The sequence below is a fragment of the Pyxicephalus adspersus genome, chromosome 4 (assembly GCF_032062135.1).
Source record: "Pyxicephalus adspersus chromosome 4, UCB_Pads_2.0, whole genome shotgun sequence".
Taxonomy (NCBI): Eukaryota; Metazoa; Chordata; class Amphibia; order Anura; family Pyxicephalidae; genus Pyxicephalus; species Pyxicephalus adspersus.
This window is the reverse complement of record NC_092861.1, coordinates 87,436,860-87,463,721: the sequence shown is the minus strand read 5'-3', so window position 1 is coordinate 87,463,721 and position 26,862 is coordinate 87,436,860. Positions and strand designations below refer to the sequence as shown.

Sequence of the window (26,862 nt, the reverse complement as noted above, 5' to 3'; positions counted from 1 at the left end):
GAGCCCAGTTTTAAGACTTTTAACCTCAATCAATTAATACTGTCATGAGGTTCAGACTCATCATAAGAAAATGTAATCAATCTAAAATCCCTTCACAATCTCACAACAGTATCCTGGGAATTTCAGGCCTCTCCTAGAATATTGTTTTCAGATCAATAGTTAGAAAAAAAGGACACAATAAGATTCAAATTAAGGAGTATTAAGAAACGATTGTCGATGTTTATATGCTGGGTGCAGTAGTCCAAGTCTCTTCTGATCTCAGAAGCCCCATCCTGTTGGAAAGCATATTCAAAATATTTTATCAGACCCACTGAATGGCTCCTTTGATACTTACGGGTTTAGCTTCATAGCCTGTTTGGAGTGGGTTATTTCTCATTTCTCCCCCCTCCTCCCAAAACAGGGCTACACTTATGTACAGTTCATAATTCTTGGATGTTTCTTAGAATTTTTGGTAATCATTCTGAATCTTTCTTAACCATGATTCCATTATGTTTAGACATATCAAAATATATTGTTTCAGAACCTCAAGTTACAGCGTGGTCTGGGGATAGTTTTTCAGTTCAGAACCTTGACATATGCCATTTATTAAAAATGTGAGATATTTATATACATTTTGCTCATAGTAATATTGGTATGGCAAATCTATGGGAAAAAGTCAGAAATTCCACTTTTAATAATCAGGCAATATATATAAAATAGAATAAACAGTATCTAATACATGTATAAAATAAGTAAAAACAAATACCAGTAAACCTTAAAGGAAAGATCTTCATTGCAATCCTAACTCGAATACAAACAGGAACCAAACTTGTGATCTTTGGTTAAAGTAGAACTAAAGTCCTACTTTACAAATTAAAGGATCAGGTAGTTGGTTACTGCAGAAAGGGTCAGGTGATGTCCCTTCTGCAATAACCTGTCTTACCTACCTGTTCATGCCTAGAAATTCTAAAAAAAAGGCTCTCTGCTCTCTGATCTCTGCTTCTCTTTCATGTGCTGGAAATGAATGAACTCCTGCTAAACTGTGAGGAAGTTATATCCCCCTGGCATGACCAATCAAGATGGCTAAAGATCATTTCTGGAAAGAAGATGAAAGGCATGATGAAAGGTTTGACACCCTGGGATGGAATGCAGGTCAGCTGCAGAAATTTAGGCCTGTTTTATTGAGATTAGCTCCTTACCTCATACATATTACAGTTTTTGTAATGTTTGTTATATACATTTAACCAACAAATTAGTGGATATTGTGCATTCATTATTTGGATCTGCAATGTGTGTGACTCATAGTCCACGAAACAGAATGTTAGAGTGGGTGGAAGTGGAATGTTTCAGTTGCTGATTAAATACCAAATGGACTTTAATAATGCCTTTTATTATTGAAGTGTATTGGAGTAAGAGAGGAATAATACAGCCACACTTACTCATTTGGAAACAAAATACAATAACTAATATAACTTGTATAAGATTTATAGGTAGAAACATAATGAATAGTACTTTTCTAAGCTAATGAGCTAATAAAAGTAAAGCTAATAAATGTGTTCAGTGATTCTGGTAATATAAATTATCCATCACAAGCACAAAAATAAAAATCTTATATCAGCTTTTTACACATTGGCATTTTGTTCTGAGCCAGCTAAGGACATCTAGACAAGACAACTAACAGATTGTTGTATTTTGGGGGTAATAAAAGCTGTACTGTGTAATTATAATGTTATTGTTATGCTTTATTATAATATTTACTAGGGAGGATGCCAGGTAATTTAAAGTATATGTGAGAGGTTATAGCCAGTGAGAGGTTATAAATAATTCTGTGTCCCTGCTGGAAAGCTTTAAAAGGGGTAGAATTCTTATCTTAGAACCTTGTCTCCAGAACATTTATCCCCAAAGCTGTATGCCCTGGCCGATCGCTAAAAGAGATTGAGGAACCGCTGTTCACACATTAGATTTTTGTCTGATATGATCATGACAAATATATCTAACCTGTGTACATAGTGATCATAGCTACTACTTTAAGGCAGTCAAATAGCAATAAACAAGCACCTTAATTAAACAATGTTTTGGAATGTAATTGCTATTTTTATTTTTACCAGATTTATATCAGCTTTTAAAATAAAAACAGAGAAGTGGCATTTCCTAACTGCATGTTCACTCAAAAAGTTTAAATAAAGAATTTCATAAGAGTTGCTCTGTAACATATTCTTATTTGAGTGGCTATTCTAAATGTAGTTCACTCAAAAAAGTAAGTTTCTTTCTGATAACTTCAAAGAATTATTGCCAGTTCATCATGAACTGCCAATAGTATGGACCTTTCCTTTACAGATTATCATAACAGATGGTCTAAATCTTTCCTGGTTCAATCCTGCTAAGCCGCCAAAATACACAACCTTCTCTCCAGCAGCACACAGAGAATGCTTTGCCTAGTTTATGTATCTATACACTGCTTTTAAACATGTTCTAATATGTTGTGATGGCACTCAAGATCCAAGTATCTGAGACTAAGGTAAAATACCATTATGTTAGCAATATAGAACAAGGTAATATCTTATTTTATATTTTTTCATATATTCTAGTAAACTACAGGGATTGTGATATTGCCACATATATAATATATAATATTTTTTTCTGTAACATGTATTTTACATGATTTAGGTTAGGGTCATTATTTTCTGCTAATTCCTATCAGCATTTTGAAATGTAAAAATAAAAAAAAAATAAAATGTGCTGATGTGCTTACAATAGCTATATTCTTAGTTACCATGATATGCTCATTAGCTAATCCCAAAATTGTAAATGAAATACCTTCTGTGTTTCTGTTGGAAGATTTCTCATTACAAGTTGTTCACTCTAGAATTTGAAATTTCCCTGTAATTTCTTTTTTGGTGATAATAATTACCAGATAGATATAGCAAATAGAAGGACACAAACAGCAATAATACCATGGTAAATGGTCTAAGCATTTTCCACTCTATCTAAAGCTAAAACAAAAGATTTTGCCTGGAGAAACATTTCAATTTCCATATCCAGCATTACTGCAGTTTATTACAGGTTTGGCAAATATGTTGAAAGCAACTATAAATATAAGTCTAGCCCAGTTACAGGTTGGGAGGGATAAATTCTAAAAGTGTTACTGAAATGCAGAAGAGGAAAAACAGAACTGCAAGACAGGGGTGTTGTGTGTTTTCAGCTGTTTGCCTGGAGTTTAGCTTTATTTCCAGGTATGGTCCAATGAGCTTTCTTCTGAGCTTATCATACATCATTTGTAAAAATCCAAAGGGAAAACACAACTCTAAAGCTCAAAAGAGGTAATACAGTCTATGTTCTAGATATTAACATTGTTAAGGAGCCTACTAGTTAAATATGACTAGATATGATATGAGATAGATATTTGACTACTATGAGAGATATATATGATAGATATATAAATACTAGTTTATTATGGCAGTATATATTTGAGATATAAATAATCTAAAATGTTTAAAATTTTCTTCTCGCAGGTTATTCTTCAGAACCTTTTTATTTGCACTGTTGTTTTCTATACAGTGTATTATTTCACCTACACCTTATGTTTTCTGGCACTTAGGTAAGTACCATATTTAAAATTATGACAATCAATGACAATCACAGGATTTGTCATATACTGTTTATACAATGTTAGCCTGGTGTTGTGCACAATTTACTTTTTGTCGCAGATCTAGTTCTCAGTTTTCACATTTTTAAAGATAATAAAGAAGGGTTTTGTATCTCATAATTTCATTTAAATTTTAAAATAATTAGAAACAGTAAATTGTCAGACATTAATTTAAGGTCTGAGATCACCAATGTGAGATATTAAGGTCTTCTCAGAGACTTTTGTTACTGGCTTTCTGTAGGATAACATAAAGCTTCTCCAAATAAAATAATGCTGGCCATAGACTAGTTGATAGGTGCATGACCAATGCAGATGTTGATGGACTTTATCTAGTACTGGCACCAGGCACCACAAGTTTGCTACAATATATATTTTAACAACATCTTGACCACTAAAGCTACGTACACACTTCCAATTATTATCGTTGGAAAACGAACGACGAATGATCCTGCACGATATCTACGAACGATCGTATAGCACCGATCCTGCACATAGAGATAACGACACGATCGTTCGTAGATATTGTACACACAATAGATACGATCGTTTGAGCGATAGAGGAACTATGTGCACGACAGGAAAGTGAACGAACGTTCGTTCATTACGCATGCTCAGATCATGGACGATCAACGAACGACCGTACACACGAACGATGTTCAACGATCGTCGTCCAATCCGATCCGCCGGTCCGGTCGTTCGTTTCCAACGACTTTCCTCGTTCGTCGGCGTCGTTGGTTACTTTTTTTACGAACGATTTTTGCCCAATCGATCGTTCGTCGTTCGTTTTGAACGATAAAAATTGGAAGTGTGTACGCACCTTAAGACTATACATGCGTAAACATGTCAGATGATTCTCGCCTGATACAAACATTTGGGCTCGTCTTGGGAGAGACCCTGACATTTGTCACTCTTTTGTAGCTGGAAATTATCACAAAATCACAACATTGTTTCCAGTGACAAAAATTGAACTTGTGTACGCTGCCCTAGTCTTTTGAGTTGTTTAAAACCCAGAAAAGGAGATATAACCTATATATAGCCCAAGCTAGCCTTAAGGTGCGTACACACTTCCAATTTTTATCGTTCCAATCGAACGACGAACGATCGATTGGGCAAAAAATCGTTCGTAAAAAAGTAACCAACGACGCCGACGAACGAGGAAAGTCGCTGGAAACGAACGACCGGACCGACGGATCGGATTGGACGACGATCGTTGAACATCGTTCGTGTGTACGGTCGTTCGATGATCGTCCATGTTCAGAGCGTGCGTGATGAACGAACGTCCGTTCACTTTCCTGTCGTGCACATAGTTCCTCTATCGCTTAAACGATCGTATCTATTGTGTGTACAATATCTATGAACGATCGTGTCGTTATCTCTATGTGCAGGATCGGTGCTATACGATCGTTCGTATATATCGTGCATGAACGTTCGTCGTTCGTTTTCCAACGATAATAATTGGAAGTGTGTATGTAGCTTTAGACTTTACAATCAGATTGTGCCATCTTCTTTGCATTTATCAGCAACTATAAAGAATGGGGACTTCCCTAAATAAACCATAATCATTAATAGTTGAGACAGGTGCTCACAATTGCTGTTGGTAGATGACAATCTGAAAGATAAAACTGTAAGTTTACATTGAGATAGTGACATCAGAATGTTCTTGGTAAAGCAGTGTGTAAAAAGTGATAAAAGAAATTAAACTAATTTTCAGTGTAGAATCCTAAACCAAAAAAACAAACTTACATTTTGTGAACGCAAATAAAATTTTGTTTTTCATTACATTTTGTAGAGTTAGGGAACACATTTTGCAGTGACAAGTTGTTTGCTAGGATATGTTCCTGTCTGCCTGTCTTCTTGTCAGGATATGTCAATGTATCCTATTCATGCCATCTCATAAATATGAATATTCTCCTCTGTCCCCATCATTCATTGATCAAAAAATGTCTATTTACAACATTAAACACACACATTTTATATCTGTTTTATTGTGTTAGGAAAAGTTTTAGAATAAATTTTAGCCATTTTAGCCATTTTATGAATGTCCATAAAGTTTTAAGCAACATTAATTTAATTTTATTGGCTACTTGTCCAAGAGAAAATCTATCTAAAGGTCATATGTACAATAGGTTATACTTTGTAATTAGTAAATGACGATGAGTTTGATCTTGGTTCACAAAATAATAACGTAGTCATGCATGCTTGACATTTTGCGAAAAATCTTAGATTAATGAAATGATTGGGCTTGGTTCATTAAAGGTTGGCACCTTCAAAATTTTAGACCACAAACGAAATATTCTGTAACACATCAGTCACATTATTTTAATATGTAGTAATTTGCAGTATACTTATAATGGAAAAAAAGTGGTGATTTATATTAGGCTTTATACATTTTTATGAGGAAAGTGGAAATGCATTGAAAGTGACATACATTTTAGATAGCACAATTCCAGTGGTAAATTATAATTATAAGGTTGTTATCTAATATTTCACTTTTAGAATCTGGTGAGCTGAGTTATCTGTGCGCATCATATTAGAACAAGTGATGCTACCTGAGGAGAAGCGGGCTAATCTGCCCTCCAAGAAAGTAACTCTTAAATAGAACATCTCTACTTTTTGTAGAGCTTTGGATGGGATAAGGCCTGTATCCCTAGGTCCACAACTTATATGTTAGCCAGACCTTGATAATCAGTCTCAGCTGCGTACAAACTATTTTATATGTAAGATGACTAAAAGGTAAAGGTTCTCTTTCTCTGCTGAAACAAGTTGCTGTGTAAAAAGGCTGAATGCTGATTGAATGCCATAAAGGTGCCCGTTTGTTTTGGAGAACCCATTAGAGGCATCCTGGCATTCAGAAACTGACATTAGTATAGGTAGTGCCTAGACAAGCGGAAGTTTTGTTTGTTTTAATAATATGAACTTGCTGTATAAACACCTTTTTCTTTAAAATGTGTGTTTACTACATGCTGGGACTGTTTCAGGGTGTCTATGTCTCCTGCATAGTTTACAGCTGCCCCTTACAGAGTCAAATGATGTTTAACTGTTTATTCCAGAAAACAAAATTCTACCTTTTTTAAATTGCCAGTTAACCCTGCTGGACTTGTTTCTTCTGGTATGACATTTTTCTCCTCATGCCCCAGGCCTTCCTCTGAATACACCAATATGCGTCTTTTTCATTGTCCAACAGCATGGAAACACAATTGCTTCAACATCAGAACATTCATCATTTTCATTCTGTAGGCACTCTAAGAGGAAAGGAAGCTCAAGGCACTGTTTTCTCTCAAAAGTTTTATGCAGTTTAAGCATTTGTTGGATATGAAACAAAGGGATCACCAGCTTTCCAGTTGACATAAGTGAATCTTTATCTTTCATAAATATACTTGTTGTAGCAATGAGGCAAATTGATTTGCTTATACATTTTTTGTTTCCTATATGTAGATTGGAGAGTTTTGATGAATTTGGACCTTTTGATTTTAAAACTTCCCCTTCCTGGTCGAATAGAAAATACCTAGGTAATTATCTAACATTTGTACGTTGTACTTTTGAACTTTTTTTTAATATAAAAAAAGTATACATCTAAAGGTTAATTCTTGTATTCAATTGAGAGCAAAGTTTTGCATTTGCTAAATTGCTGCGCTAAAGACTGATCTATCAACCCCTCCCCCTCGGGCATTCAAAATAATTCACTAAGCTTTGTGAACATCTACTTAACCTCCCTAGCGGTTCATTTCTTTCCGGTTTTATATGTCTAAAAGTGGTACTTTGTTTTTCATGAAAATTTATTTTACAGTATAATATAAAAGTATGAGTATAACAAAAAACAATAAACTGAATAAATAAAAAATCTATATATTAAAAAAACAAAAATTTTTTTTTTTTTTTAAATTATAAAAAAATACACATTTTACTCATACTAATATATATACTGTAAAATAAATGTTCTTGAAAACAATGTACTGCTTTTACACACAAAAATCCAATGTATTGCATTCAATAGTTATTTTGTATTGAATGCAATACAAATGGATTTCGAATTTCTCGCCCCGCCCCACCGGCAACGTACACACGCACCAACGTCACCGGGAACTCCCTGGCCACTCATCGGATGCAGAAGGAGGAAGCAGGAAGAAGAAAGAAGACGAAGATAGTGGCGCTGGACGGAGCGGGATGCTGGCGGATCAGGTAAGCGCTCTATTTACTAACCTTCCCATAGGGTTAACATACCCCGAGTGATTTTTTTTTTCTTCAACTCATTACTGGGTATTTAAAGTTGGTATAGATAGTTCACTTTGTTTTGTGAACATTAACTTCACTTTTCTATTTAGTAAACCAACTCCAGAATGTAGAAACTTTTTTCATTTTTTTCAAACATCAACAAAAAAACATATATTTATCACTATAAAAGCTGTGGCAAATTTCACAATTTGAATAATCCTCTTGTGAATTATTCTGAAGGGTTTAAAATACAATCTTTTTCTCCCATGAAACATTTGAAAAAGTAAATTGCCATCCTCAAAGCTTCACTAACTACAAAGTAGAAAAAACATATCCATTTATTAAATCTTACAATCTCATAAACGTTTTGTTCCCAGGTAATTTATTCTCATTGGAGACCACATTCCTAGCTTGCAGTGCCTGTTTTGTATTGATTGTCGAGGAATGGATCTGGGATTATGCATGTACAATCACTGTGATTCATGTGGGGATAACATCACTGAGTAAGTTATACTCTGCTTCCTGATATATTTTACGGCAAAGATTTACATCACATTAAGATTCACATTTTAGCATGCAGGTTTAGTCCTCATAGCAGTTGAAGATTCTTCTTGCTTTCTAGTGTGATATTTTAGGAAACATGTAAATATTAAAACCAGAATGGCTAAAGCTTAATTTGTCTAAACTTTGCTTTCTGTGGTTTTTCTTTATCAACATGCTAATGAAAATATTAAATAAAACGTTTCTATGTTAATTGCATACCTTATTATTGATCCAGTGATATCATCACAAACTTTTGTGCTTCTCCTTGCAAAGCAGAGAAGCCCACACAACTGCTTTATCCTTTTCTATTTTGACTGTGAGACTGACCCTTAACAGTATTGAGTGTAGACTGCAATAGACTACCACAAAAGTGAATGAAAATGGACATTATACCAGTTTTTCTACAGAAATTGCTATAAGCAAAACTTTAGAAAAAAAAAAGAAAAATGTATGAGATATAGTTAAAATCTAGGTACTTTTTGTTAAATTCATTTGCTAAGCATCCACAAAGTATATATATCCAATTTACATGCATCAGATTTCTTTGCAAGTATATTATCTGCTACATGAAGTGGTGACATCATCATTGTGAAGCACATAACCTTTGCAGATACCAGAGCTGTTGGTGGTGCCCAGAAGGTCACCCTGCAAGGATAAAGATCCACAGAAACTGGTCTTTATACCAGGAAACTCCGGCATAGTGGCAAAGTGCAAAAGAAGTTTTTATGATGGATTAATACACAGATTTAGAAAGAAATACACAGGATATAAACACCAAGATTAAAAAAAAGAATAAAGAATATGTCTGTAGACCATACTTCATCTATAAATTCAAACAGGTTTATCTGCCCAGTCATCCATCCCTGGTTTATTGCTGTGGAAAGAACTGATACCTAAACCATAATGTGGGTGTGTAGTGGTATAATGACAGATCTAGCAGACTTTGAGGCTGATTTGCTAAAGAAGTTGAAATTTTATATTATGTAAATGTAATGTAATGTATTTTCAAAAATCCAATCATGTAAAAGGCAAATTTTTGTTCACCTAAATACTAAAATAATGTGCAGATGCTTTTTACACTTTTGTATAATTTAAATAACTAGTCACACAGTTTGAATAAAAATAGTAGTAAAGTAATATAGTATTAAGCCCTCTCAGTTAAAGAAATACTGTACACCATATGTGATTTCCAGTAGGTGAGGTCACAAGAATTTAATTTCTTTTAATTGGGTTTAGTAAAAACTTCTTTAGTAAATCAGCTTTTGGAACTTGATAGAAAAATGTCCTAAAATTCACACTTTGCTCCTAGAATTAGAAATATTTTTTTGTGTTCACCAAATTAAAGTAGTTTTCATGGTCACAAGCTATATTGTGTGTAGAATTTGTTTTCATCTTAGATCTGTCATGACTTATATGTGGCACTAGGACATTAAATGAGTTCAGCTGTGGAAGGGGAACATCTCTGTATTCTTCTTATTTGCGTCAGCAAAATGGATGGTCTAATGGAATGAATATATAGATAAATGCTGACTCTAAATTTATTGAAGATGAAATACAAGATGACATGTTATTTTAAAAGCCTGAACGGTTCTCAGTAAGATGCATGCAGGAATCTAATGCAGGAAGCACTATATCACATTTATGCCATCATGTCATTGAGAATATAATTTTCAATAAATCCTTAGTCAGCATTCATCCCCATGCTTAGCGACTCTTTATGTCTCATTGCTGAGTTAATGCACTATACTTGCCATTCCCTACATAGGTGGTTTGCTGTTGACTTCTGCTGAGTTAGTAGCTATTAAAGGTTATTAATGGGTTGCTAAAATAAAAGCCATAGTTGGTAAGAATTGTCATGGCAAATGACACAGTTCTAACAGTTAACTGATAGTTAAACAAACTTAAAATTAAAAATAAAACCTGTCAATATATGCTTTGGAATTAGCCATAATAAATATGTTCCATAAATACAGAAGGTAAAGAACAATCAGTAAATTGCAAGTAAGTGAATCTTAATAAATCATATAGACACAACAAAGATTTTGGTGCACATGGTATGAATACAATGGTAAAACAATCAGGAAATCAAAAGAAAGGGCTTTTTTGGGCTGCAGGTAAATTTACTTGAGACACATGTTTACAAATAATAAAATCTCGAGATTGATTTAGGCCAATATTAGTTACTATACAAGTATACTATTATTAGATCTGTGTATCATAAATTTTAGGCAAAATATACAGAATATGGATTCTGTTTTCAAATAAGTTCTCAGTGAGTTTTGCCTGAAAGGGCTTCCTCGGGGGTAACAAGAACATGGAATACCAGCTAGGCTATACAATGAGAGATGACAATTGTCAAAATCCATTTTGTCAAATTCACAGCACAATGACAATAGTCATAATACATTCTCTTTTCTTTTGTCACGTATAGTTTTTAAAACAAAATATAAATAATAAAAATTATGTACACAATAATTGTCTGCTACTTTTGAATATATATGGCCTGATACGGCCTAGCCAGTAGTCAGATCCGGCCTAACGCCCCCTAGTCGACCTGGCCTAATCCCAGCCAGCAGGGGTTGGCAACCCGCGGCTCCAGAGCCACATGCGGGGGTAAGGGGACATTCCCTCTCCTCCGTATGCATTGCGGAAGAGAGAGATTACTTTCAGGGGCGTTCCTTCTTCTTCGTTTTTCCCTTTAGGGGCGTTCCTGGTGGGGGCGGAGCCATCAGCACAGGACTTGAGAGAGAGTCCGGACTAGTTTGCATTTTTGACCTCCTAAAATGGCCCAGTAGCCAAAAAAGTTTGCTGACCCTTAGATTAACGTATATAGAATGTAGCATGATGAAGATTAAATAATTTTCTACCTCTAAATAATCTGGTTTATGTCTATCCCTATGGTGGGTCTTTGGTTGATTAGGTTAGGCTATCCATAAAGAATCTTACTAATTTCAATGTATAAGGTGGTAGGTACATCTACAATTAAAACATAAAGAGCATGACTTACATGTCTGGATGATATTAAGAAGGGTAATTGAGTACACTTGTAAGGTTTCTCAGGATAGGCAGAATTTTTAAATGGAAATAGATGGATCATACTGAATTATCTAGCAAAATTATATTAAGTGGAGTAAAAAAAAGTTTAAATAAAGTTATTTGAAGGAGAAATATCAGTTAAAAACTTACTTGGATAAGTGATAGTTAGTTAATCCATGAATACATGAGTTTTTGGTATTTATTTTTTTATGCATAGATTTATTTATTGTAATTAAAAATCAAGAAAAAATTCTTCATATGTATTTTTGCAGTTATGAAGGAACTGCCTACCGTGACACATTGGTGGACTTCCTTAGGTAAGGTTTTCTTTGTCTTTAACAAGATCACGTCTCACTGACTACACAGAAAATTAGGAAAAAGCTCCCCAATAGCCATAAGAATCACAATATAAACCTGAAGGATGTTTTAACTTAGGCTGAAATTGTGATTTAAGTTTTTTTGGTTGACTTCATTCTTTGTGCTCTCATAACAGCTTCTTAAAACATCACCATAGCCAGAAATATTAGTTCACCATTCCAAGACTCCACCTTTCATCCCTGGCTTTATGCTTTAAGCATATCATAAACTTTGGGGTGAGTAACTACTGTGGGCCCATGGTGGGGCTATAGATAAGCCTGCTATGGGAATGCATTTAGGGTCAAACAGAAATGTAACACGTGTCCACTAGAGTAAGACCAAAGGTCTTCAATTGTGTTTTACACTTGCCATTCTGAATAAGGTTTTATTTGAACAAGATGCTCTTGCAGTTTGTCAGCTTCTGAACCCTAAAGTCTGGGATACTAGATGTAGTGATGTGCTTTTAATATTAATGCACGCATTACCACTGCAATATATGCTCGTGAATTGTGTCAAGTATACCTTTGCCATACTTTTGAGCAACTTAATTACCTCTATGGTTTATGTGTGTGTCCAAATATACTGTATAAATATATACATGACAACCCTGTGAAAAAGTGATACAAGCAGTTTTTAGTGAGGTACCCTGCTAATAGACCTGTTCCTTTTAAACAAGTGTTCGCATTTATGTATTAGAAAATACATAATACCACTTTGATATTATAAACAGTATTATTTGTTTAATCCATGCACAGTAGGTAATCATTATCACATCTATAAATACTTAGCTGCTATGATTAAGCATTTCTTGTTCTTTTAATGCTTTGCTATTTGTTCTTTTTTTCTTTCTAGGATTGGGATTGCTGTCAATGATTTTTGCAGGGCAACTATTGGCTTATCTTCTTTACAAAGAAAATTTCATCTATCCAGATTTGTGTGACTTTTGAAGAAGAACCTGGTAAAAGTAAAAATCTATTTACCAGTACAGCAATTGAATAGACTGTTACCTGTTTTCTATGCAATTTCCAAGAAACAGCAGTAATACCAGGAGAGGTAACATTCATGTAAAATTGCTGTACAGCTAAATACCTAAATTCTTCTTCCTAGTAACTTAATAATTTATTGAATTTTTTTTTATTGTTTGTTTTAAGCATTTTGTGTGTTTAAGCAATTCTGTGTGTTTGTATACCTAATATATAAAACGTCTTAATAATAAACCTTGAATATAAAAAGTCATTTTTGCATATAAATGTCATTTTTACCAGTAAGCCAACAATTAATCATTTTAAAACATCGCACATTTCCTGTTTAATACTTGCCATTTTATTTTTAGGGTTGACTTACTAAAGAGTATGCATGTTTGTTTATGCATTGGACCTGCACAAAAAAGAAAATTGTAGGTTTATGGAATTTACAATGCACCCACAGTGTATGTTAAATTATGCACTGGACATATGATATATACTGCTTGTGTACAGATATGCATAGAAGTGTTTTCTTCTATGGATTTATGTAATATGTAATAATAATCTATGTATGTATCTTTTTATCTAATACTTATGTAATGTAAATCTATGCTATAAGACATCAAATCTTTATATCTTTATTTAGATGCTTGTAATCCATTGTACATCAGATTCCCATGTTATGTCAGCTGTTGGGTGACTACAAAGAAAAATATAACATTCTGTACTGTTTGTTGGAGTTAGCAATGACAACTACCCATACCATACAGGAATAAATATGGATTTACAGGCTTCATTACCTTTGGTTGCAAAAAACATAGGTGAGCTGAATGCTAAAGAGCATAGCACTGTGCATGCACACCAACATAAGCACAATCCTGATGCACAAGATTTTATACACTGATACTTACAAAAGAGATTGTAATGTTAAATACCCAGAAACAATCATGCAGATAATTGAAAAGTTATGTGACAATTAGCGGAACACCTAAAGTGTATACTCTTTCTGGGTCAGTGATTCAGAACATAGATTCAGAATCAGTAAAATATGGAAGCAACACATGAAATTACAGGAATCTATGAAATTACAGTAATCAAAACAGATTTGAGAAGACTTGAACATTTCAAATGATGGCTTAAGTGCATAGCTACACTATCAGTAAACCCACATAGAAAATGTATTTCTTAGTAGATATCTTTGAAAGCTTGACTTGTTATCAAATACAGCAAACAGTCAGTTTAAACATATCTGCCAAAATAGGAAATGAATGTCCTATGATCCCTAAGAAAGAGTTTGAAAAAAGGAAGTGTATATATTCTAGTGATAAGCTAATTTACAGTCTGTCATTTATTAAGATTCTTTATTTATTTTGTACGCTCTGATTACTTTGAACACAACATACAGCCTGCATTATTATATATTTCACTGGTACAAGCAAAACAAAGAGTTTAACGGTATCATAAATTTGATATAGCAGTTGAGACATAGAAGACTGGTGAATCACAAGGAACTCACAGGAGCAGACAGAAACGCAAATCAGGGGGGTCAGATCAGTCCAATGTTAGTAACTAAGAGATCCACAGATTTTATGAAGTACAAAAGTGTTCAGCTAAGTTGGCCCACCTACGTCCAGGAACAACACTTTCCCTGCGCGCATGCACTGGTCAGAAAAATACTATATTTTTCAATGACAAAAAAAAAAATCAGGGAAACATATAAATACCTAACTAAATCTTTCTATATATATATATATATATATAAACACATTTATACAATTTATAGAGAAGGTCATATATCACAAGAGTTGAAGTAAAACTGAAACATGATCGGAGTCATTATGTTAGTAATGTTGTATATGCAGATATGGTATCTTTGCTATGATTAGATATTAAAACACATATCTGCCCTAGTTTATCTAAGAGTACAAGCTTAACATATGTTAAGTAGAGAAAAAATTGTATTGTGAATGTAGGCTGAATAAATATTGGGATATACTCCGGACTGGGCTGAGAGATCAGTAAAAAATAGTTGCTGCAGCCAGTTGTATCGGCTGTTCCAGCTTACATTTATCAGCTAAATGTAGTGTTCCAGGGTGTAAGATTTGCAGAGAGGAATGTCTTATTTTGTTACTAGGGCCATTTTTAGGGGTGCATTACACACATGTTGCAGACCTTGGCAAAGCTGCTTTTTACAGGTTGCAATTTTTGGCTACACAAACTAGATTATGAGTCTTTACCTCCAGCTCTTGGGGACATTTTAGGTATTTTTTTAAGAAACAACAGTAAATTAAATGTGTTACAAAGTGTCAGAAAATGACTGTTTTACAAAAATGTGGCTGCTCGCACAAAGACTTTGCAATGACTAGAGAGGGACAGGAGGACTGCACAATACAGTAAAATGAAGAAGATGGTAAGGTGGGCTTCAGCAATGAAGAGTAAGTAGATAATAGGGTGGCACAATGTTTGTAGGTGCCGCAGATTGAAAGAATGTTTTGGGAGAGACAGGCTGAAGAACTGCAGGGACAAATACTATCCAGGAGACACTTGGCCAAGAACAGTGTGGCCCTCCAAATATATCTGAAGGTATTGCACCATAGGTATAGGCTGCTAATATTCCCAGGACAGTCTAGAGACTTCTGCATTGTACAGCTACAAATAGCACCATTGTGATATACAGCATATAAACAATGGAAAAAAGTATCCTTCTTTGGGTGCACAAGGAAACATATGACATTGCAATACAGAGTTTGGTGACAGTGGCATCCTAGTAAAAATGTTTGCAGTGAAAAGATAGTGGAACCAGGCTGTGGAGGGCAAAGCAAAGGCCAGAACCCCAGCAGCAATCATGCACAATCACGCCATAATCTCCAACAGCATCCTTTTGACAGATTTGACTTCCATGGCTGATTGGAAGAATAAACTCACCAGATCAAAATAATTTAGGCAAAATGTGTCAATGGACCATGCTATCAGGAACAGTGCACATTTACCATGGACACCTGGTTGAGCTTGGGCAGTAATTCTACATCTCATTAACTACATACTAGGTAAGTCTTCTGGTAGCTGGTACGGATTCAGGATGAGGCATACCACTACAGCTAAGAATGTTGCTACATGTGTTGGGAAATGGTGACAGCCCAGTAAACTGCACCCCTCCTCCCCATTGTCCTCTGTGTTCTCAGAACCAAAAGAACCCCTAATAGTTACCAAACTTTTGTATAACCTGGGTCCTGTTCACCATCTTTTATAGTGAACTGGTGAACAGGAGCCAAAAGCTAGAGTTGCTGGTATATTCCAGATCCTAATCAAGAAGTGGTTGCTTCCTCACCAATTTAAGCTAGAAAGGCTCATGTCTATCAATGGTCATAATATCAGCCTACTGGTGGCCTTTCTCCAGGGTAAATTAAAAAAAAATTCCAAAAGTTCCTTGGCTGGTATGGCGCTTTCTACTAGGTGCAATATGCACGTAAGCACCAAGTTTTAAAGCAGACTAATTCAATTGGTAGTGGCAGCACTAAACCATAGATGAAACAGGGATAGCTGTCCAAGCAGGTTTGTCCTGCATTTAGGTTACAAACATGGATGACACATATGCTAAAAGTATATGTATTTAATAAATGTCAATTAGTCCCCAAAATGCATAGGGCACCTTACAAAAAGGTCTTGTTACAGTCTAATATGCTTCTAGAAATATTCAAGGGACTAACTCATATAATTTAACTTTTTTTGTGCTCACATTACTCACATATACAGGAATGCTTTAACTATATTGATCTGTTGATCAAAGGTCAGTTTAAAGGTAAACTGTTTGTTAATGAGTATCTGCAAAAATGATGAAATGGCTTCCTCTTTACTATTATAGGCTTACAAATGTGACACAGCCAGAAACACATAATGAATCCTTTGAGAGAATTTGAGAGGTGGGAAAGGGACATTTTAGTTGTCAGTTCTGATATGACCTAAGGCTGATTTATCATATAATGGAGAACACAGGCAATACAACATTGATCATCCTTCAGAAATGGAGACGATTTTTCCATCTAATGTGTTGACAAATTCACTGTATCTTCAATGCACACAAACAGTAAGCTGTTTGTGTAGATCACAATGGATTCTATAGTGACTAAAATTGTTCTGATCAGGCAAATCAGGTAAGTCTTATGATTTTATTTTATTTTAGTAACTAAAATCCATCAAATCTGTGGCCAAAGCATATTTCAATCTGGGGTTACAAACAGATTGTGAAAATTCACAAATACGATTTTAGTGTTCACTGAAACACTGTATACAGATAATTCAAAAAAATAAAATAAATGACTTCATATAAAAATTATATTAAGACTGTTGAAATAGTATTGGAAGGAGATAAACAGCTACATCCCACTGTCTATGCAATAGGCTTTGCATTGCCATTTTAAGTGTATATCAATGAGAAAATGTATGATATGCAACGGCATGACCATAGCATGTGGTTAGAAAAGTAACCTGACTCTTCCTTGGCCCTAAGAAGTGATAGCAGTGTGGAAGAAGAGACCAGGTAAGCAGGCAGACCAGAAAAAGGGACCAGGGAAGAAAAAACAAAATCTGGAGCAGGAGTAAACTACATTCTGCTGCTTCATATGCTAATAGCATGTGTGTGAGACCAAGCACCCCATGTGCTCATCCAGAGTTTATTGGGACACTGGAGTTCCTTAAGAGGTTGCAAGAGTTTTCTTGATCTAAAACACCACTTGATAGAGCCACTTGCATGATCCTAACAATCATTTTTGCTGTATATAAGAGTAGTGTTCTGACCACAACCAAAGGGGGCAATTTTCACATTCACGATCAACATAAGGAGGATTTCACACTGATCCCCGATTAATATTCAGGGGTTTCTGAGATCTGAAAATTATTTTAATAGTTCCTTTGGGGTATAAAGGTTAAAAGACTGCAAAAGAGCAATATTTTTATATTTATATATATCATCATATACCACAATAGTTTTTTAGGTAATTTTTAAGTACATTTGAACCTGTCCTTCCTGCTATCTTCTGTAAACTAGAAGACACCTTTCACCTCTCAATTAAGTATTAGGGATGGGGATGACAGTTTCTGTAGGCAGCACTGGGATCCTCAGTTCTAATCTCAGCCGGGAAAGATGTTTACAAAGGTCTCCCGAAAAACATACTCATTAGTTAATTGGGCCCCCCCACAAAAAAAATAATAGGGACATTAGATGACCAAATAACCATAGAAGGAGCATTACTGTAAGGTGCTGCATGTTATGTCATAGCTATATAAATATAATAAATAATTATACCCAACAACAGATTAATCAGGGAACAGGCAGGTAAACAAGAGAAAAAAGCCTTAAAAAAGTCAGAACAGCCACATTATATAAGAAAAGCTGAGTATTTTTATATAAGAATACTTATAATAAATAAGAGTACATATTGTGTTTTTTATTGTTTTTTAGGTAACTTATTTTGTTTTGTACTGTAGATTATCGGGCATATTTATAAATTAGTTTAATTCAACGTTACTTTGCTATATTTATGTAGATACAAATATACATAACATGCTAGCTTTATACCACTTATTTTGGTTTTGTAAAGTTGTTGAAAGAAACAAAACAGTATGTGATTTAACCACAGGAGGGCAGTCTAGGCTTACAAAAAAAAGTTTTATTTTAAAATGTCCATTTAGATTGATATTCATTTACTTTCAAGGGGCCTGTTTAGTAAAGGTTAAAAAACACCATATGGCAGGTTTGTTTATTAATTAAGCCATTCTGGGTGAATTCTTTCATTTTTGGCATATTCAAGAAAAAAAAATGAAATGAGCAAAGTGTATTTTGAAGATAGATGTGCCAATAAATAAATACTTTGCACCTGTTTTTCTTTCAGAATTTTTGGCAGTAACAACGATTATAAACCTTTTAGAATCTACTATTTTTGGAAAAAATTCTAGAAAGAGAACTTTAGTCATGAACCCATTTGTCTGGGTGGCATTTTACCCTGCATGTCAGTATTCTATGTCAAACCTAATGAAGTGATAAAAAAAATGAATCAGTCAAAAAATAACAATACAAAAAAAACCTGACAACAAACCAAAAACAATCATTTATTTATTTATTAAATTAAATATTGTGAAGAAGTCAATATATCCTGCCTGGATTACTGATCAGGAGTGGTTTTAGGACTGTGAAAGACCCAGGGCAGAGAAAAGAATTGCAGCATAAGGTACAGAGACCTGGTTATACAAGTGCACTTATAGTATAAATTCTATATGCATTGCAATCCTTGTAATGACAAAATATACCTCAATAGTATGCCACAGACACACCCCACTACCCCACTAAGTTTAGCAGTCAGGAACATATCTTATGTATAAACTGTGCTGTGAAGCAATGTAATGCCAACTAGCATTGGTAGGCAAAGTGCCTTCTTGTGAGATGTGAGATGTTACTTTGGTAGTCATTGGCGAAGTGGCTTCCTAAATTGGTGTATCCTCTTATATTGGTATAGTGCTCCCTTTTAGTGGTGATGAGTAAATGTTATCTTATGTTGGTGGTCACTTAATTAGTACCCCTTCATACTTGCAGGTAGTGGTTTATTTCTGCATTATATTTGTGGTCAGTGATGCCTGCATGTGTTGGTAATTCGTGATATAGTGTTGAGTTACAATGTTGTGCCCCCATGCATTGACAGTTCATGGTAAAATGCCCTGGATTATTGGTTATATTAGTTCTGCAATGGTGTGCCCCCTACTTTCTTAGTTGCCTCCTACTTTCTTGGCTGGTCTTGTAGTGCCTCCTTATACCGGTGGCCATTGGTAACATGTGTCCCAAAATCGGGGGTCATTGATAAACTGCCCCCTAATGCTGGTGTCAGAAATGGTGTGTCCCATTATATTTAGTGATTAATTGCCTATATATGTCAGTCTTAGTGGAAAGAACCCTCATATGATGGTGTTAGTGGTAAAATGACCTTTATGTTGAAGATCAGCTGGAACTAAATTGGGGTCGGTAGTTAATTATCTGAACTTGTGGCCTGTGCTGTCAACTTTCTTTGCTTAGCTAAGCGTTGGTGGTGCTGGACCTGCCTGTTGTGTTGCCTGCTGTGTCCAGCTATACTCCAGGTTAGTCAGAATATTTAATTATACGCTCTAGATTGTGTTTTTGAAAAGAAAATTTAACAGTTATGAGTAAAAAGTCCAGCTTCAATCCAAACATTTTTTTTGTTTTTTAAAACTTAGCAGAATAGAAAATGGGTCAATTTTATATTTCTTTCTATGTATGAAGATCCTTAATGCCCCATAACACACAAACGCACACAAAAAACAACTTTTAATTACAGTAAGGAAGAATTATGTCTGTCAGGGAAATTCCTGTAAATGTTCCATTCCAAGGATTATTCTCATTTCATGTTTCTCTGTCACTGGAACAAGGTATTGATTTTGTAAGAAAAAAAAATGTAATCATACATTGCACTTTTCAAAGAGATTGCTTTTGCTAAGACAGATGTACTTTTACTTGTACTTTGTACTCCAATAAAGTCACTTCTGTGGTATTTCACATACCCAGCAGAAGCTCCAATGGCATTATGATGAAGTGTGAAATAGAGACCCTAAGCAGCTATGGTGCCCTAAAAGGCCGGGTAAACCTTTATTTGCTGCCTTTTTATTTTATGTTTCTAGGATATTCTGGGCATGTGTGGGAAAGCCTAAATATCTATATATATATATATATATATATATACATATGCTTGTATTTCTGTTTCACTTTTGTTGTAGTTTTTTTTTACATAAATGTATCGCTATTACAATGGGGATTGACAGACCCTCTATAGGATAGGATAGTTCTATAGTAGTATAGAGGTAGTTACTGTTTTTAATAATGGAGACTGTTGATGTCTGTTCTCTCCAAACCATAGCTAACTGGTCGGTAAAAGTTCGCAATCTGCAGCTCAACTGACCACAACCACTGATACACTTATCCTGGGGACCTAAAATTGCCCAGCACAAAATACTTTATGTTATATTTATTTACATTCACGATTCTTTGTTAGCCATCCAAAATTCCCCTACATCAAACATGGTCTCAACACCTGTTTAAACATCACATTTATTGAAAAGTTTGCACATTTTTGTTATGTTTTTTTTTTTTATAAAATATTTTTATTTGGACACAAAATTGCGGTAATAAAGAGAATAACAGTAGAGAGTCATTGGAATCAAGATGAATAACACAATGCGTCCAGTATAGGGCAACATAGTATAGTACAGTTACAGAATGCATTCAACAGCAATCCCCCCCCCCCAGTCCAGAGTAAGAAATCAATTTTATTGTCAAGAATGTGGTGATTCAGTAAACATAAATCTTACTAAACTGTGTATCGTAGTGGTCTTTATTTGGCTCAATTTAGCCATGGAACGATATGATAATAGCAAAGGATTTGGGGATCGTTGCCCAAAAGGCGATAGGAGTACCAGGCAGTCATTTCAAAGGTGGAAAGAACTCTTTTCCGTATGTCAATTGGTAGGATAGAAATATATGATTCTCTGACTTCAAAGAAACCCCCAACCCCAGATTCCTCAGATAAGGAAGCCTCTATCCATCCATTTGGAATACAAACCATAATTTTTCAAAACCTATTTGAGTGAGGGCAGGTTCAAAAGAATCCAATCATGTCAGACCTACATGGGAGTCCTACGTGTGATGTTCTACAGATATTCCTTAGGATGAAATTACAAGAGGGTGTCTGCCACTAAGAAGCATCTTGTTGGGTAAGACTTCTTCTGAAGAGTCACTGCCTGTATACTGTAAACTCATAGGACCTGATTTATTAAAGTTCTTCAAGGCTGGAAAGGATACACTTTCATCAGTGAAGCTGGGTGATCCAGAAAACCTTCAATGGATCCTGGATTGAAAACTAGCAAAAGACTTTTAAGAAATCCATTCAAAAATTATAGTAACCACAATTAACTATAAATGCAACTTTTATGGATATGTTGCATCCTTATCACGTTTCCCTAAAGTCCATCTACCAATAAAATCTAGAAAAGGCTATTGTGACTAGCGGACAACCTTTTTTTTAATATAACATGCCTAGGACCTCTTTAATTTATATGCAATCAGAATAGTAAATACTGAGCCCCATTTCCCCCTTTAGGGTGTAGGGTGTGCTACAGGAATCTTTCTAAAGTGAGAGAAACATTTTTTTTTATAGTTAATAGAATAAATATACTTAAGTTTGGCTTTCTATTGTTTTTCCAGTGGTAACCTTAACATTTCTGGTTTTCTATTATGTGTCAGTGACATAGAGAGAAACTCTTCCTAATGAGGCACTGCTGCTCATGGTTTTCTAGTTGCAGACCTATGGACCCCAGTTTTAGTATTTGGGCCCCTACAATGTAAAACAGGCTCTTTCACATAAGAAGCCCTTTCACATTAGGAGCACCTCTTTACATTAGAGCCCCTTGGAAATTCAGAGCTCCGCTTTACATCAGAGCCCCCATACACAACCCCACCCTTTAAATCAAAGTTCCCCTCTTTTCATCAGAGTACTTCCTTGACATCAGTGTCCTCAACTTCACATTGGTTTCCCCCCTGTTGTCTCTGTTGTAACTGAAGCTAGCAGAGGAGATTTACTACCATCTTGCTTTGCCAGCTCTGTTAGAGGATGTCTTCCAATGCAGAGCCATGATCCTGGAGGAAGTCAATGGTAGAGGATCCACCCATTCCATCAGTGAGCAGCCAGACAGTGGCCATAACAAAGACTTTTAAGGGCTTTTTATGAGTAAGTGGTCCAATCTCAATCAGGACCTCTGCTGTTGATGCAATCTGACATTCTATTAAACATTTCCTCATGGGAATCTTCCAGGTCCATTTGTTTCTATGTCAGTAATTGATTCCCACCAAGGAATGTTTGAGGGAATGTCAGATTCCTTGTTTTATTAATAGAGCCCTAAAATTACTAAAGCTATTATTATAAAATTAACTGTAAGTCTGCTTTAAATTGTATGATTGTGTTTTATGTTTTTTGTTTGTTTGTTTGTTCGTTTGTTTGTTTTGTGGTTAAAAAGAAAACCGGTACTTCATAATCATGACACACAAATAAAAAAAATTATGACTATAAGGCTTAGTCTACACAGACGTTTTGCCCAGCATTTAACCTGAGGTTTTTAAAGCCCTTGTTTGAAACTCTTATGCATTACAATGGGCTAATCTACACATCGTTTCCTTGAGGCACATTCATGGGCTTTATCTTAAACGTTGCTTTAAAACGCTAATAAAAGCAAAAAAACGCATATAAAAGCAAAAGGAATATTTACATGCGTTTTTAAAAACGTCTGTGTAGACCCAGCCCAATAAAGTTTGGTTTCGTTGGGTTTCATAAGATCAACATGATAACTTATATAAGAAAAAAGACTTGTAAAAGTGTTTACCAAATATAACTGATGAGTAAGAGAACACAGACAGAAAACATATGGCAGTGTTATTGTTTGCCAAGTAAGAGATTACAGTAAGGAAAAGTGAGAGCACTTTATATTGTGTTTATGTAATTTGAATAAGTACAACAAGGAGACTGGAAAGTAAATAGTATGAGAGAAATGCTAACAAATACCCATAGTTTACTGGAATATATTTGTGGAAGTAAATAAGAAAGGTTTCACAAACCATAAACCACTTCCTCCTACGAAAGTAAGAAAGAATCACTTAAATGTATTGAAAGAGTATATTTTGTTTGGCTTTGTATTGGTAGAAAAAAAATCAGACGTTGAAAAAATGTTGACATAGAGATAAGTAAAACTTAATAAAATGTTCTCTACTAATGTCTCTTTTTATCCTGTACATTCTGTACTGTTTGATTTTAGCTTAGCATCCAACATTCTGATACATATTTTAAAAATAGTTTTACATTTTTTTTTCAGAATATTTCCTGCTTATGTTTTGTAGATGACACAAATTCCCACTTAAAATATGAGATTCTTCACCAATCCACAAAGGTCACCAATCCTGTCTGTATTTACAAAATAAAGTTCCATGGTCCTCTACTGTTATTAGGCTGCCAAGCATATCTCAGCATGATGATGACTGCATAATCTATATCTTTGTGTAATATTAGCATATTGCAAATTAATTTACATTAGTAGTGTGGGCTCCCCACAGTAGAAAAAGCAATTACCAGTCTTTACCAGCAACCATGGTTGGAGTTAGGCAAATCAACCTTGGTAAGTGTCCGGGACCTCATTCTCCCCAGGGAAATAGTTTGTGGGTTTAAAGCATCTGGAAACTATACATTTTAGTCCCTCACTTTATATAGGGCCTAATTTTGTCTAAAGACTGTCATGTGAGCAATGTACGTAAAGGTTTTTTGGGGTGCTACCAGGTCACTGCACTTCTGGTATGAGAGTAAGTAACTGGTGTTGTCACTGACCTAGCCGTAAAAAATAGACTTGTCGCCAGTTGTACAGGTAGTCCCTGGGTTACATACCAGATAGGGACTGTAGGTTTGTTCTTAAGTTAAATTTATATGTAAGTAGGAACAGGTACAATATTTTAATAAATGCAATTAGGACAGCTGTTTGTCTCAACATAATATTAGGCAGCATGGTGTCAGTTACTGTATAAAATCCTCACTGAAAGTTAATCACAAACAAAGCAAAAAAACAAAACAACTTTATGAAACCTAGACAATTATTAACTTCTGGAGCAAGCTGTGCTTTGATATGCAAAAAGAAACAACTGCAGTTTGTCTTGGTCATTAGGAGTTACACAATTTTACAAATTAGCTCAGCTCTTAAGACCACCCACAACATCAGCTGTGTTTAGCTAAATACTTTTTCTGCAAGTCATGCAAACCGCCCCCTTCAGACTCTGTCCTGCACAGGAGAAAGCAGGGAAGCCCCATTCATATCTAGGAGTCGTCAATATGTTGAATGTCCTTAACTCGGGGGCTACCTGTATTAGAATAGAAAAAAAAACAGGTAGGTGGTATATTTTCTTAGAAAACATGGCTTTCCCAAAGGTAACACTATGATGTTGTCACATGGAATTAGTTTAGTGTTGGAAAGCTAATGCAGATATGACACTAACTTGTCAAGATGATGGTAGACATATATCAGTTCCACTACAGAGAACAACATAATGTGTAAGCATTAATTGAACCTTCACTTCTATATTTAAGACAACAGCAGCATAGAAAATGATGAAAGAACAAAGCAAAAAATGAAGCAGAAAAACCTAGAAAACAAGTCAAAGTTTGTAGTCATAATGACAGCAGAAAACAAAATATATCACATTGAGTGGTCAATACAATGGAAGCACATTTACTGTTAATGTGAATTTTTGAAGTTCAGAAACATTCTGGCAGAAGAGGTAGTATTTTTAATGTTTTATTCATTTCCTGAATCTGATTTAAGATTTTTTGTTTGCCAAAAAGATGAGAATTCACAGAACGTGAACAGAAGTATCTGCATTTTGCCATCTGTTATTTTACAGATAGAAAAATCATATTTAGCTGTCCCGATAATTTAGTAGGGTGTAAGGATAAGTGTAGTGCCTTCAGGCAAAAGTCCCATCCATTCCTGGGTAAACCAAGGTGTGATTTAGCTTAGTTTTCAATACAAACATTGCCAGATGCAGCACAGCCCTTTCCGTACTAAAAACACAGTCACAATGTTTCTTTACATATTCCTTATCTTTATCTAACACTAAAGCACTTCCAAAATCCTAAATCTTAGCCATACCTGGTTAAAATTCAACTGTCCCTTTTCTGTCATGGGCGCTGCCATATTCTTCCTCCTTCTCTTTCTTATTCTGATCTTGATTAGCTGGGCTGGGAGCTTGCTGCTCCCATGCTTTCCACTTAACTTCTAATACTCCCCAACACCCCCGAGGTGCCCTATAGCCTAATTCTTAATATATGTATAATAGTAACCTGGCCGAACAATATCCTAACACAAGGGTTCCTAAACTTGGTGCTGTAGGCCAGAATTGGAAGCAACATCCTCATAATGACCATGTACACTGAGGCATGACAAAAAGGTTGTAGAGCAAGAAATTTGTGTTATACCTACCCAGACATAGTATAAAAAACAATACAAAAATCACATTACAAAAATTTTAGTTCGCCTCAACTCACCTTGGTGTCATTGTGGTGTTACAGAATTCTAGGAACTAGTTGTATGCCACTTGAAGGGATCCCGTGCTTCTTTGTAAAGCTACAGTTTTACAGGACATAGGAATGGGGAATGTAAAAGTTACTTTTACAGCTCATTCTCATGCGCAATGTTTTTGGAATTAAATATATAGAAGTGAATTGAGACTTTCATATTGAGTAAACACCTAAAACATGTTTGTATACCTGCAATCCAAAAATAAAACCTAACCATGGCTGGGTTAAAAAAAAAAAGATTTCCCTTACCAGAATATTAGAAATATAATTATCTTTATTCCAGTGAATGATTTAACAAAGTATCATCCCAATACATGGTCCTTCAGTCTGTTAACCTCCATTTCTGTAAGTGATGACCAATTCCCTATCATGTACAACAATGAAAATGCCATGTGTTTGGCTGTCAGTCTGTACACAAGTTACCAGACACAGTAAAAGTACAGAAAAAAAGTACAAAAAAGGATTCTAATTGGACATGAATTTAGAAGTCAGGTAAGAGTTTTTGTGGTGGGCGAAATGTCTACATTTATTTCTGAATACTTTTCATACCAGCAAGCTTTATGAATATATGATTAGCTCTTAAATAAACACTGATTTAGCAAATTACACAACATTTTCATTTACAAACAGAAGTGCTATAAATGTAATTCATGACTTAATATTTCACTGACCAGCCAAATATTTAGCTTTAATATGTTTGCAGGTTGGCTATGTTTTCAAAATGATTCCTTTAACATGGTTTTAGACTGGTCAGGACTCAGGACTGCTGCATAGCATATAATTACGGTGCCTCTAAATAACCAGTAAGCTTCAGCAAACATTGCTAAAAATATTTTAAAAAGTGTAGGGTGATTTACTCTGAAAGTAAATGTTGCTTTTTACACATTCATCTATTTAAATAATAGCTGCTATTATCTTTGACACGACTCTGACACAAGATAGGGACACTCCATAACTGATG

At 35.0% G+C, this 26,862-nt stretch overlaps 2 protein-coding genes across 3 annotated transcripts in view; both read left to right on the top strand.

Moving 5' to 3' along the window:
* On the top strand, positions 1 to 13,178 carry TMEM244 (transmembrane protein 244). 2 transcript variants are annotated; one of them, XM_072408888.1, is made up of 6 exons: positions 1 to 1,131; positions 3,492 to 3,577; positions 7,061 to 7,134; positions 8,215 to 8,340; positions 11,689 to 11,733; positions 12,626 to 13,178. In XM_072408888.1, the coding sequence occupies exons 1-6, from the start codon at positions 1,000 to 1,002 to the stop codon at positions 12,718 to 12,720; spliced, it is 558 nt and encodes a 185-aa protein (XP_072264989.1). In that variant the 5' UTR covers positions 1 to 999; the 3' UTR covers positions 12,721 to 13,178. The 2 variants fall into 2 exon arrangements, with proteins under 2 accessions (XP_072264989.1, XP_072264990.1); XM_072408889.1 differs by lacking the exon at positions 1 to 1,131 and adding an exon at positions 2,390 to 2,497.
* A 3,465-nt stretch (positions 13,179 to 16,643) lies between these two features.
* Positions 16,644 to 26,862, top strand: part of ARHGAP18 (Rho GTPase activating protein 18) — a 57,875-nt gene continuing 47,656 nt past the window's right edge. Inside the window, exon 1 of the mRNA XM_072408887.1 lies at positions 16,644 to 16,889. Within this exon, the coding sequence (XP_072264988.1) occupies positions 16,846 to 16,889 (44 nt within the window). The 5' untranslated portion in view covers positions 16,644 to 16,845. The remainder of the gene's footprint in view (positions 16,890 to 26,862) is intronic.